Source organism: Chiloscyllium punctatum, chromosome 8, assembly GCF_047496795.1.
Source record: "Chiloscyllium punctatum isolate Juve2018m chromosome 8, sChiPun1.3, whole genome shotgun sequence".
Lineage (NCBI taxonomy): Eukaryota > Metazoa > Chordata > Chondrichthyes > Orectolobiformes > Hemiscylliidae > Chiloscyllium > Chiloscyllium punctatum.
The window spans coordinates 17028050-17041764 of record NC_092746.1 but is presented as its reverse complement, the minus strand read 5'-3'; the positions used below and the strand labels follow the sequence as shown (position 1 = coordinate 17041764).

The window sequence follows — 13715 nt, the reverse complement described above, 5'->3', positions numbered from 1 at the left end:
TTGAAACTATTCCTGTAGACAATGATGACATAAAGGTTAAAGTCAAAGGCTCCTCTTAGGCTTCTCAGAGAATTCTAGGATAAATCTCATCCGGCCCAGCAGACTTATCTATTTTCACACTTTCCAGATTTGCTGACATGTTCTCCTTGTGAATCTCAATCCCGTCTAGTCTAGTAGCTGTATCTCAGTATTCTCCTCGATGACATTGTCTTTTTCCCATGTGAATACTGAGGAGAAATGTTCATTTAATGCTTCCCCAATCTCTTCCGACTCCATGCACAACTTCCCACTACTATCCTTGGTTGGCCCTGATCTTACTCTAGTCATTCTTTTATTCCTGATATACCTATAGAAAGCTTTAGGGTTTTCCTTGATCCTATCTGCCAGTGACTTCTCATGTCCCCTACTGGGTCCTCTTAGCTCTCTCTTTTTAGGTCTTTCCTGGCTAACTTGTAACTAGAAGCTTCACAATTCTCTTAATAGCTTTGTTGTATTAATTTTTATTTTATTTTGTGGTTATAAACAGACTGTCCTTTTCTATCCTAAGGTTTTATATCATGTAAAGGGAATTCTGGAGAAGAACAGAGATACATTCAGATGTGATGTGCTGAACCTCTTATGTGAAAGCAGGTACCAACTTTGAATCAAGTATATTTTCAAATTTAATTTGTCTATTGGGGTAGGAGGAGGGAGGAGAATATGCTGAACTTCAACCAAGTGATTTTGGTGCAACAGTGTGGAGCGGAATGGGGTGCATGGAGAGAGCGCAATGGAAAAATATACTGAACCTCATCTCGTGCATTTTTTTCTTATGTTGCATTCGTAGAAATTGCCGTAATTGTAGCCACGTTCGAAAACGGTTTTAATTTCCGACTGAACTAAACCACAGTGAGAGAGTTTGCTAATGGACAGTTTCATTTGCATTCTGTGTGAGTAAGATATATTGCAGCACAGGTCGCTGTTTGGTCTGTCAAGACTGCTGGTTTTCTGCAAGAATAATCCATGATTGGCCTGAACGACTCCTACAGTTGTTTTCATTTCTGGTACTATGCAGTTTGTTTTTGAAAGCCACAACTGAATCATCGTTTGTCAGGAAATGCATTCCAAATCATAACCAATCATGACATAACTTGCAGTTCATTGCTGGTTTGAGATTTTGGTGGGCTGGACAGGTGGATGTTGTGAGAGAACCAGGCCTGTTATTTCACTTTGAGTCAGAAGGAGACAAGATTGATGGAGACACAAATTGTGAGGAGCTCTTCATCACTACAATGGGCCCAGACACATACACATGCACATGGTTGATGGAGGCACTCAGACATTGGCACAAGGTTGGTATCTAGTGTGCACATATTACTGGACAACTGCTCTGTACACATCCAGACAGTGCAGAGAGTGAAAACCCTCCTGGCAATATGGAGGTATAGGAGAAGTTGGCAGCACGGTGGCTAAGTGATTAGCACTGCTGCTTCACAGCGTCAGAGTCAGGCAACTGTGTGTGGAGTTTGTACATTCTCTCCCTGTCTGTGTGGATGTCCTTTGGGTGCTCCTGGTTTCCTCCCACAGTCCAGAGTTATACAGGTTAGGTGGATTGCCCATGCTAAATTGTCCATAGCGTCCAGAGATGTGTAGGTGGATTAGCTAGGGGAAATGCAGGGTTACAAGGATAGAGTAGGAGGGTGGGGTATGGGTGGGACACTGAGCAGAGGGGTAGTGTGGTTTCCATGAGCCAAATGGCATGCTTCCACACTGTAGGGATTCTATATTAAGAGAATAAAGTTCCTTGACATTATAGGAATTCTAGTCCAACTATGGTCCTGGAAAAGCACGTCAGACAGCATCCGAGGAGCAGGAGAATTAGCATTTCAGGCATAAGCCCTTCATCAGAAATATGGTGCGGGGAAGGGACCGAGAGATGATTAGAAGGTGAGGTTGGGGGGGGAAGGTAGATAGGAAGGTGATAGGCGGGCGCAGGTGTATGGTGATTATGGGGTGGAGGGGGAAGAAAAATGTCCACGTGGGGCAGGTCAAGGGGGTGGTGCCAAGTTGGAGGTTTGGATCTGAGTAGAAGGAAGGCAACAGTTGATGATGCAAATACGACTCTGATTTTGGGTCTAGTGGCAATGAGGATCACTATCTTCATGAGGTGCAGAGCCCAGACCACGACGTAGAACCTCTTTAGATAGGCAAAGGAGGAAATTCCCAACATAGGATCTAACTCTGAAGACAGAGCTTCCTGAACATATCGAGGAACTAGTACCACGAAAGATTGTGGCACTCCAGATAGATGGTCACTGAGATTTGTGTTGTCATACGTGAAGGACTTTGTCCCTTACAGTTTTGCTCCCTGTACTCTGTCAGTAGCCATCAAAGTCACTTGCTGTGGCCTTGAACTACTATAACCCCGGTCAGTTCCAATACTCTCCTGGCATCTTGGAAGTTGCTGCACACCATTACAACTCTCGGAACACTGATTACCTATTCCATCGAGTTAAGAGGTATATTCAATTATCTCATAGGCACAAAATATAAAAATATTTTGTCACAATTACTGGATTCCTCCAGGTGCAGAGCATCGTCAATGCATTGAGTGAGCTGCTAGTTGAATTTGTTATGAGAGATGAATTGTAGTCCTTCAGCATTCACATGGTTTGCAGCCATTGCAAGAAATTCCTGCATGTGTACTCTTACTTTATTGATAGTTGCCTCTTCATTCTCTGGCAGTTACATTCCCTGTAATAGCTTCTCCTGCTTCATAGAGTTCTGAGTCCACATAGGGCAGCTGCTTCTACATGCATGTCAGCAAGCATTGAACTCACGATGCTGCATGGGCTTAGATGGAACATTGCTGGCGATTCAAGGTTTTGCAACTCCTCATTCTCCCTTCAAATTCCATGGATGAGTGCTTGTCCAGTGCTATTCCTTAGAAGGGATGGCTTCTGATCTCTCTCTCTAACCTCAAACCAGAGCCACGAAAGCTGATCATTAGGACTACTGACAAACACATTTAGACATGTGCCTGGATTTGCAAGCACATTGTAGTAGTCAGCTGCATTGTCCAAAACATGGCCCTCCTTGAGGCTCTAGTCTCCTCTTCCCAGTTATGGAATGTGGGTTTCCTGTATTCTTGAATTGCTGCAGTGCCTTTAATGTAGGTAGAATCTCAATGCCCTGAGGGAAGGAGGGAGTCCCAGGATTTTGACCAAGTCAGAGGAATAGGTGAACTAGGACAAGGACAATGAAGAACCTTGGCTGCACAGAGGCCTGGCATAGGTTTTGGTAAGATGCTTGAAACACCAGATAATTTAATCCAGGCACATTTTCCATGTACCTACAGGTGAGATGTGGTATCCCCTTTGTTTCATCTTAATGCAAATTATATTTTTAGTTTAATTTATTATAAAATTATTTTTTGACAAATCACTTGCACTGAAAATGGTGCAAATAAATTAACTTGCTGTCCCTAATATTCTCAAAACCATATTAAATGCAAGATAAAAATAATATTTCATTTCCATTTTGCACAATTCCACTGCACCAAATTCTCAACTTGGTTTTTGCAGTGTATTTGCAACCATTCTGTGCTACCACTCAGGTTTTTATTTATCAATATGCCATTTATGTTTTTGATTAGAGTGTCACTGGATTTTGTCTCCTGTGACATCTTAACTTTTATAATGCAACATAAGTTTCCATTCGTTTAAAAATTCTGTCGATAAAACTTTTCATATCATTTTTATCTTTGGATCAAAACTTTTTCCATCAGAATTCCATGTGACATGAACAAATAGTGGAAGCAAAAATTTTATAAAGCTGTTCCGATGAGCAGATTCTGCTTTCCATTCAGAACGGGGTAATTGTAAGCAGTGGTCATCCTAACCAATCAGATTAAAGTATATGTATTCCTAGACATTGACATTGACATTATTTTAGGTTGGATTTCATCTATGACTTATTTGAGCATGCATCAAGCAAGATCAATGAAGACACATTTAAATCTGGAACTAAACATCAGAAGCCAACTGTAAGCTCTCAGTTCAAGGTCAGCATTATTTCTGTTTGAATGGCTAGTGTTTTATAATTTGTTTTTGATAGCAGATAGAGTTACTCATTTATTCTTATGAATCATTGGCAATTACTAGTGCGAGCCTGTCATTACTGTGATCATGTCAGTAGAACGGAAATCCAGTGACCCAAGGTGGTGGAATTTAAATTCACTTAATCATTTAGAATTATAAAGGTGCAACAGTGAATATGACCATGAACCTTTCACAATCACAAAAACCCATCTGGCTCCATTAGAGAATGAAATTTGCAAACCTTACATAGTCTGGCATGACTCCAGACTACATTTGGTCCTTAAATGTTCTTTGAAATGACCTAGAAAGTCATTCAGTTCAAATGCAGCTGTGGGTGGGCAATAAATGCTGGTTTTTGACAGCAATAACCATATCCCAAGAAAGTACAATGAAAACAAAATTCATTTAATGCTTAAGAGTAAAGGCAGACATAGATCAGTAGAGGTTTCTACAGTATCTGTTTTCTGTTTATTGTAGCTGGAATACTAAATCATTCATGTTCCTTCTGCAACTTCTATTCCACTTGATCTGAAACCGTTTCAAGGGAGCATATGAATGTCTGCCTGGTTAGAGTGATAGATAATATTATATGTTCAGGTTGATGGTCTGGTTCAGTAGGGTTAGTCAAAATTTTTTTATACAGTGTGGTACCCTTGTGTTCTTAGTTTTAATTTTAGTGGGTTAGGAAAATATACTCTTCCGTCCTCTCTCAAAACAGAATGAGGTAACTCAAGACAAGACAATATTTGATTACATTTGGAAGATCAACTATTTCCACAGTTAGCAAGATCTTTCCCTCATATGGCCTCACCCATACTTACACGAGAGGGAATCTAACCTGAGCAAGATGTCGCCACAATAAAATGGAGCTTGAAACTGATAGGGAAACCTGTAGTGGTGATCTTTACAAAAATGATATTTCAGGTTGAGGTTAGTAATTTCTGAAAGGCGAAATAGAGAACAAAACCAGGGTTCCTTGGAAAAGAAGGTTAAGAACATGAAGAACCAAAATACAGAGTACATGATACCTGAAACAGTTAACAGTCAGTTTTAAACCAAGACAGAGAATGGAGAATTTCAAAAGGGAGGTGAATAGGATGAAAACTCGGTACATCCCAATGAGAAATAAGTACGGGGTGTCCAAAGCTAGACTACTTTGGCTGACTAAGGATATCAATGAGAAAGTAAAAGGAGACATGTAATAAATAATGGGAGATAATAGCAATAACAAGCAGGAAGAATATCTCAAATGCAGAGGAGAGGTTCAGGCTGGAATAAGGAAGGGAGAGGAAGCTTGAGGAAAGGATGGCGGACTGCGCTGAAACAAATAATAAAACATTCTTCAAACATATTAATCATAAAAGATTAGTCAAAGATAGAGTGGGGCTCTTAAGGAACAAGCAGGATGAGCTGTTGTTTGATGTGAAGCATTTCGCAGAGGTACAAAATGATTATTTTGCTTCTGTATTTGCCAAATTAGGAGAGGGTAACAATGGCTGCTTAAGAACATGGGTGTTGAGCAATTGAATAGTACAATGATAGATAAAGAATTGCTAAAAGGCTATTAGCAGTCCAGGTAGAGAAATTGCCAGGCACAAGTGGGATTGCTGAGACAGTTAAGGGATCAAGTTGTAGGATCTGTTGACAGAAATTTTCCGGACCTGTCTGAACACCAGATCAGTCCCAAGAGACTGGAGGACTCAAATGTGACAAAGGATTACTCAAGAAACTACAGACCTGTGGCTTCACATCTATAGTGGGAAAACTGGTGAAGACCATCATACAGGATAAAGTAAATATACACCTGGAGGTGGATTCTATCAGTGATTTCCAAAGAGAGCTGGGATATATATTTGAAAATGAGAACGTTAGAGGGGTACAGAGAAGGGGCTGGAGAGTGAGACCAGCTGGGTAGCTCTTACGTTGACCCATACAGACACAATAGATCAAATTGCCTCTTTCTCGACTGTAAAATTCTATGTTTCTACAGTGGAAGGGAGGAATTAGTGACGAATATGGTGTAAATGCTGAGGCATTGTAGGGATTTGGGGCAATGGTGGAATGGTACAGTTTAGGTGTCTGTCAATGTACTTGTACAACATGAAACAAAAGTTCACGCAGCGTCTATAGTTATGTCCGAGCATGGTGGAGGATGGAATATTTGGCCATATCTAATTGCACAGAAAACTGGAGGGAAGTAATAATGGGGAATGCACTATGGCCAAGACTTGCCTCCTTAGTACAACACACAGGTTTGAAGGGATTTGAACAGCGTTCCTTATTAGAAACAGCTGTGAAGAATACACCTCGGGCCAGAGGAAATAAAGAGTCAGCCATGTTGCTGTGCTTTGGGAGAAATGTATTGGTCAGACCAGGTAAGGACAGTGGGTTTTTGCTCAACAATTGACAATGGTTTCATGGTCATCTTAATTCCAGATTTGTTTATTGAGTTAAAATTCCACTATGGTGAGAGTTGAACCTCAGACCCCAAAACACTACCTGGGTCTCCTCACCTTCACAAAATCTGATTTTTTTTGTACATTTAGCAATAAATGGTTCTGTTCATGGGCACCATATGCAGTCAGATTTGTGGGCTCTGAATTGGCTCATTTTATTTATTTATTCACTCACTGAGACTATATTACAATATTGTTCTGACTGACCCTAGATTAATGCTTTGATAGACATTCTTCACCTCCTTGTCCACCATTGGCTTATCAGTGAACAGGCAGAGTTTTGCCCTTCAATAAGGCAAACCCAGATTTCATAAAACTTAATGAGTGCTTGAAATTCTGGACTTCAGTTTTGCAGTTGTGTGAGACGTGATATTTTCATTTCCATGGCTGCTTCACATCACCAAATCCACCACCTTGGTGACCTGAGAAATCTTTACAGTTCCAGCTGGCCCCCCTATGACAGAGTGAGAAAAGATTTGTCGTTTATCTTAATGAAACCTGTAGTTCCAAGACACTTAGTAAGTAGGCATCTGGATATGACTGCAAAATGTATTATTTTTATCAATTACTACAGTATAGGCTATAGAGTGAAAAATGGCGGTGCTTCTGTCCCTTTACGAAAGATGATGTTACTAATGAGAAAGAGAAAGTGAAGACTGTGGCATGTTAATGACATTTCTGGATTAGTCATCCAGAGACTGCTGCTCACGGCCTCAGCAAGCCCTCTCCCTTGCTAGTTAACACACTGTCAAACATTAAGTCGGCTTGGGTCAGTTTTATCACTGGAGATGGTCTTAAGGTTGTTCATTAGGCCAGTCATTCAAATTGACCAAACCACCTATTTAGCAGTCTCTGATGAGCTAGCTACATATTTTGTCATGTTTCTGTCTCAGCATTAAAATCAATTTCGCTGTGCAGCAGTTTATTATTTTGCAGGAAACAAATTTTAGTACAAATTCAGAAAGGTATCTTAGAGTATTATTTTTTAAGGAAATACAAAGGAGAACTTGAGGTGTGTTTAAAGATGGACTTTGTGAAATCTGCAGGATAAAATGATTACGTTGAAGGTGATAATTAGCTTTTGTTCCAACTTTTTCAGAATTCCCTTCATTCGTTAATGGCAACATTAAGTACATCAAATCCATTCTTCGTCCGATGCATCAAACCAAATGATCAGAAGGTAGACTAAAACTGAATTTCATCCCAATTAAGATTTGAGATACTGACATTCACACAGGTATTGTAACTGCTAATGGTTTGCGCGAAATGCTTAAAGCAATATACGTTCATCAGAAATAACAATACTCGCTCACTACTCAATCTGTTGTATGGCCATTTATAAAATGAGCCAGGATCAGCTAAGCTAATGTCCCTTGACATCGAGGCAGCATTAGACCAGGTGAGTCATCATGGAACTTTAGCAAAATTCAAGTCAATGGGAATCCTGAGGGGTAGTTCTCCCCTGAGTGGACTCAAACAAAGCAAAGCAAAGATTATTGTGGTTGTTGCATATCAATTCTCCGATCTTCAGGCCATCGCTGTAGAGTTCCTTTTGGGTATCCACTCATCATTGTGCTGTTTCTCTGACCATTCATAAGTCCTTACCTAACAAAGAAATCTGTGTCCAAAAGCAGGATAATTTAGGGTGAGGTGACTCCGCTGTTTTTAAATTCCCTTTGGTTGGCAGCAACAAAGATTTTATTCCTTTTTCGTACTTGGCAAGTCTCACTTCAGTGAAAACCAAGTATGTTAGTTCACCAGCATCACAAAAATGAAGAGCAAGTTACAAGACTTTCTAGAGTGACAGGAAGAGCGAAAACTAAAGAAACAACTTCAAAAGCACACACAAACACAGCTTTAAAGACAATGATGCTGAGTAAAAGGCAAGTAAAATAATCAAGTTTAAAAGTCCTTAGAGCCTTGAGGCACTAGGTTTTAACCTGAGACAACAGTTGTTTAATTGATGTCTTTTAGCCTCAGATATTTGTATTGCCGATAGTCACAGATGACATGCCGGAAGACTGGAGGTTGGCAAATGTGGTGCCACTGTTTAAGAAGGGTGGTAAGGACTAGCCAGGGAACTATAGACCGGTGAGCCTGACCTCAGTGGTGGGCAAGTTGTTGGAGAGAATCCTGAGGGACAGGATGTACATGTATTTGGAAAGGCAAAGACTGATTTGGGATAGTCAACATGGCTTTGTGTGTGGGAAATCATGTCCCACAAACTTGATTGAGTTTTTTGAAGAAGTAACAAAGAGGATTGATTAGGGCAGAGCAGTAGATGAAATCTATATGGACTTCAGTAAGGCATTCAACAAGGTTCCCCATGGGAGACTGATTAGCAAGGTTAGATCTCATGGAATACAGGGAGAACTAGCCCTTTGGATACAGAACTGGCTCAAAGGTAGAAGACAGAGGGTGGTGGTGGAGGGTTGTTTTTCAGACTGGAGGCCTGTGACCAGTGGAGTGCCACAAGGATCGGTGCTGGGTCCTCTACTTTTTGTCATTTACATAAATGATTTGGATGCAAGCATAAGAGGTACAGTTAGTAAGTTTGCCGATGACACCAAAATTGGAGGTGTAGTGGACAGCGAAGAGGGTTACCTCAGATTACAACAGGATCTTGACCAGATGGGCCAATGGGCTGAGAATTGCCAGATGGAGTTGAATTCCAATAAATGCGAGGTGCTGTATTTTGGGAAAGCAAATCTTAGCAGGATTTATACACTTAATGGTAAGGTCCTAGGGAGTGTTGCTGAACAAAAAGACCTTGGCGTGCAGGTTCATAGCTCCTTGAAAGTGGAGTCGCAGGTAGATAGGATAGTGAAGGAGGAGTTTGGTATGCTTTCCTTTATTGGTCAGAGTATTGAGTGCAGGAGTTGGGAGGTCATGTTGCGGCTGTACAGGACATTGGTTAGACCACTTTTGGAATATTGCGTGCAATTCTGGTCTCCTTCCTAACGGAAAGATGCTGTGAAACTTGAAAGGGTTCAGAAAAGATTTACAAGGATGTTGCCAGGGTTGCAGGATTTGAGCTACAGGGAGAGGCTGAACAGGTTGGGGCTGTTTTCCCTGGAGCGTTGGAGGCTGAGGGGTGACCTTATAGAGGTTTACAAAATTATGAGGGGCATGGATAGGGTAAATAGGCAAAGTCTTTTCCCTAGGGTCAGGGAGTCCAGAACCAGAGGGTTCAGGGTGAGAGGGGAAAGATAGAAAAGAGATCGAAGGGGCAACTTTTTCACGCAGAGGGTGGTACGTGTATGGAATGAGCTGTCAGAGGAAGTGGAGGAAGCTGGTACAATTGCAATATTTAAAAGGCATTTGGATGGGTATATGAATTTGGAGGGATATGGGCCGGGTGCTGGCAGGTGGGATGAGATTGGGTTGGGAATACTAGTCGGCATAGACAGGTTGGACTGAAGGGTCTGTTTCCATGCTGTACATCTCTATGACTCTAAGTAGAAAATTTTGCAGGCACCTTGAGTTCCCAATGACTGTGTCTGTCCAACTGGCTTTCCCATGAGACATCATTTGAGAGGCTGAGAGAAAAAGATTCTTCTAGTCCTGCAGTTAGAAATCAATTTTTTTTTTCTCTTTCTGTTCTATCCAAACATGGTTGCTTGAACCTCAGTTCATTTGTTTCTTCTCAGGTCTAACTTTTTATTTTTCAAGCTGGATAAATTTCACAAACTCTCTCATTTCCATTGTGTAACTTGTCTATCAAACAAACAGCGGATACCAATCTGAGTTTCAGTGCCTTTTTGATAAAGTAATTCTTGACTAGTTCTTGTTTATTGATGGTATCATGAGCTGGCTCACCTATGCAGCCATTTTAAGTTGGTGTCTTAGTCCTTTTTAAAATGTTTAATCTAAGAAAATATCAGGCATTGAATTCGAATGATGGGAGATTGATAATAGGCAGATAAGTAGCAAAAACTTTGGAGTTTACTGTGGACAAATGTGAAATTGTCCACTTGGCAGGAAGATTAGAAAAGGTGCTTATTGTTTACATAGGGAGAGATTGCACAATTCTGTGTTACAGAGGAAACATGAATCACAATAAATTGCATGCGGCTAGTGATTTGGAAGGGAAATGGAATGTTGCCTTTTATTGCAAGAGGAGCAGAATTATAAAGTTAGGGATGCTTTGCTACCATTGTCAGGCCACAATGAGAGATGACATTTCGAGTACTATGAGCAGTTTTGGTCATCTTCCTTAATAAAAGACACAAGTGGATTGGAGCAGTTCAGGGAAGGTGCACTCAACTGAATGTTAGGGTGAGGATGTTATAAGGAAAGTGTGAGCAGGTTGGACCTATATCCAGTGATATTCAGAAAAATGAAGGTTACATTATAAAACAAAAGGGACCTGATAGAGTTAATGCTGATCAAATGTTTTCCTTGAACTTTTTGCTGAGGGACACAGTTTAAAAAAAATGTCAGGATAAAAATAATTATTTTCTGGGGTCATGAGTGTGTGATGCACTCAGCACTGAATGGAGAGTTTTGAATACTTTCAGGAAAGAATTACATGGATTTTTTTCTAATTTTACTTCTTAATTTACAAATGTCAAAGAGTAGTGGGGATAGGCAGAAAATAGGTTGAGGCTGCATCTGCTTATTTTGAGTGTCAAAGTATGCTTCACAAATCACTTGAAATAATTTACTATTCGTCCCTCCGATTAGGGTCGAGAAGTTTTAGGGATCTGGGGTAACCTAGCCTTGACCTCATTGGTGGATTCCACAACTGCCCATTTACAATAAGGCAATTGAGAAACTCTTGGAAATGGCAGAATGCCAAAGTGACTGGTTCTCTGATACTGACAATTGGCACATATTTTGGATGATGAATAGTATTGCGATATGTATTACATTTTTGACTTTTGTTGATGTGTCAGCCCTGCTCATGATGAACAAGATGATGTAATAGAATAGAATGACATTTGACTTAAGTTTTGTGGTGCTGAGGCTCATATAATGAAGAGCCAGACAAACTTTACCAAGGTAAAATTGCACTTTTATAATTAAATTTAATTTTGAACTTTTTGCTCCCTAAATTAATTTCACAGTGCAGGATTGTTCAGTTTTCAAGATGCAACGCAAGTGAAGCAAAAGCTGTGACCAAAAGGGCTTCTGTGTGTCAGAAATGCCATTGATCATACAAATTAAATTGCTGTTTTTCGTGTTGCCTTAGAAACTGGGAAGAGACCACTATGCAGGTCTTGACAATAGCTTCATTGGGTGACGTGAAATTCCAACAGATCACAAGAGTCGATTTATTATGTGTGTGTGTGGAGTAGCTGTAAAACCTTCAGCTCACCAGGCTGTCTCTCAGCACCACATTTTATTTTAAAAAGTCAGGAAATCATTTGGCACATGAAATTAAATGTCTAAATTAAAGCTTGTGCAATTCAAACCCAATTACAGCCTGTTAGGAAAGGCCACTTTGGTTATCTTTGATCCAGGCTACATTGACTTCCTCTTGGCAGGAAAAGGAGTTAAGTAAACATGGCCCAGCTGTGATATAGTCAGATGGAGCTGAAATACCAGCCCCTTTGGGACTTTTAGAGCTGATTTGTAATGCTGCTACTTCACAAATGTGAAGGTATGTGTGTGCTGCTGCCATACAAAGAGCAATGTTAATATAAATAAGGAGAAACTTTGGCTTTGTTTGAATAAGCTGGTATGTTGACGTGTAGGAGCTGGGAAGAATTGTAGCTTGCTTGCCTTTATTTTCCAATGTAAAGAATGTCAGTTGGTGTAAGTTAATATCTGGTGATGGTGCAGCAGTTCCAACACTGTTTATATCTGTTTCCACAATGTTCAACCACTTTCACTTCTATAAGATCATAAATATATACAAAAATACTTTGTCATTGATTGATATCATTGATACATTGGTCAGATCCTTTCTTCATTACAAGATTGTTCCCCTCTTTTGTTAGATTAGGAAATAGCATAATATGTATTCTGTTAACAGTGAACAGCATAATATGAATTCTATTTTAATTTGTTATGGGAGCCACCATAGTAGTACAATGTCTGGATTAAGTAAAAGTCCATTTGAAAAGTTACTGGCACATGGTGTATGAAACTTTCCTTTCATGTATGCAAAGCTTTTTGTAACACTTATGACCAGTGAAAGGTTAATTTTATCAAGTGGTCAAAGGTACATTTCTAAAATAGCTATTTCAATGTGGTAAGCGAAACAGGCCCAGAAGAACATGCATTTTTTTGTAATTTTAAGTACTTTTAATGAATGTCCGATTTTTAAATTCTTTTCCTTGTCCAACATTTTCCACTCGAAGGCAGTGACTTATGCTATGATAAGATTCCATGGCAGTTGCTGTCCTCTGGCAGTTTATTATTTCATGTTTGAGATGATAAAGTAAGCAACAATGTGCTCATAATAAACTGTGCTTTCTGTGGCTTGTCAAATGTGCATGTAAACTTCCAGCAAGAATTGCTGCATAGCAGTTAGGAGGAGGGAGCTTCATGAGTTGCATCTTTGTCCTCATTGAGAGAATAGCAATGAGGCCAATTATAATGACTCAATTGCAAGCTGAAAAATCAAGTCTGATTCATCTTCTGTGATAATACAATGGCTTTAAAAGGTGTATTTTGACCTTTTTATTTTATGAGAAAGGTTGATGCAGAGGTGAAGAGCAGTCTGCTCAAAGCCAATCATATAAACAGCTTGTGAGGCTGTGGTTTTCTTTCAAAAAGTTGGAACAACAGAAACAGCCTGACTGGGTGGAGTTAAGCTACCACAGAAAGACCATTTTTTTTAGTTTTAGCTCTTTGCAGTTACTGGAGTCTTGAAGCTGGATGTGAAAGCCCTTAGTCCTCTGTCTCTTTTACAGCTAAAAACTGGATTCTCTTCCTGCTTGCATGTGAGACAATCTGTTTTACTGAATTTGCCTTTGCCAACATTGTGCTTCTGCTATGTTACCGTATTGGAATATTTAATTAGTAGTTAATACACTTTTTTTTAAACATTTCAATTGAGTTTAGAAACAAATGGACAGATTAGCAATAGACAGCATGGTTTTGTGCAGGGGAGGTTGTGCCTCACTAACTCGATCATGTTTTTTGAGGAGATGACAAAGATGATTGAGGGAAAAGCAGTTGATGTTGTCCATGTGGACTTCAGTAAGGACAATATCCCTCATGATAGACT

The 13715-nt window shown here is 39.9% G+C and overlaps 1 protein-coding gene across 1 annotated transcript in view; it reads left to right on the top strand.

Annotated features, from left to right (window-relative positions):
* Positions 1 to 13715, top strand: part of myo10 (myosin X) — a 335499-nt gene that overhangs the window by 194659 nt on the left and 127125 nt on the right. Inside the window, exons 17-19 of the mRNA XM_072575194.1 lie at positions 548 to 630; positions 3934 to 4042; positions 7635 to 7715. Of these exons, the coding sequence (XP_072431295.1) occupies positions 548 to 630; positions 3934 to 4042; positions 7635 to 7715 (273 nt within the window). The remainder of the gene's footprint in view (positions 1 to 547; positions 631 to 3933; positions 4043 to 7634; positions 7716 to 13715) is intronic.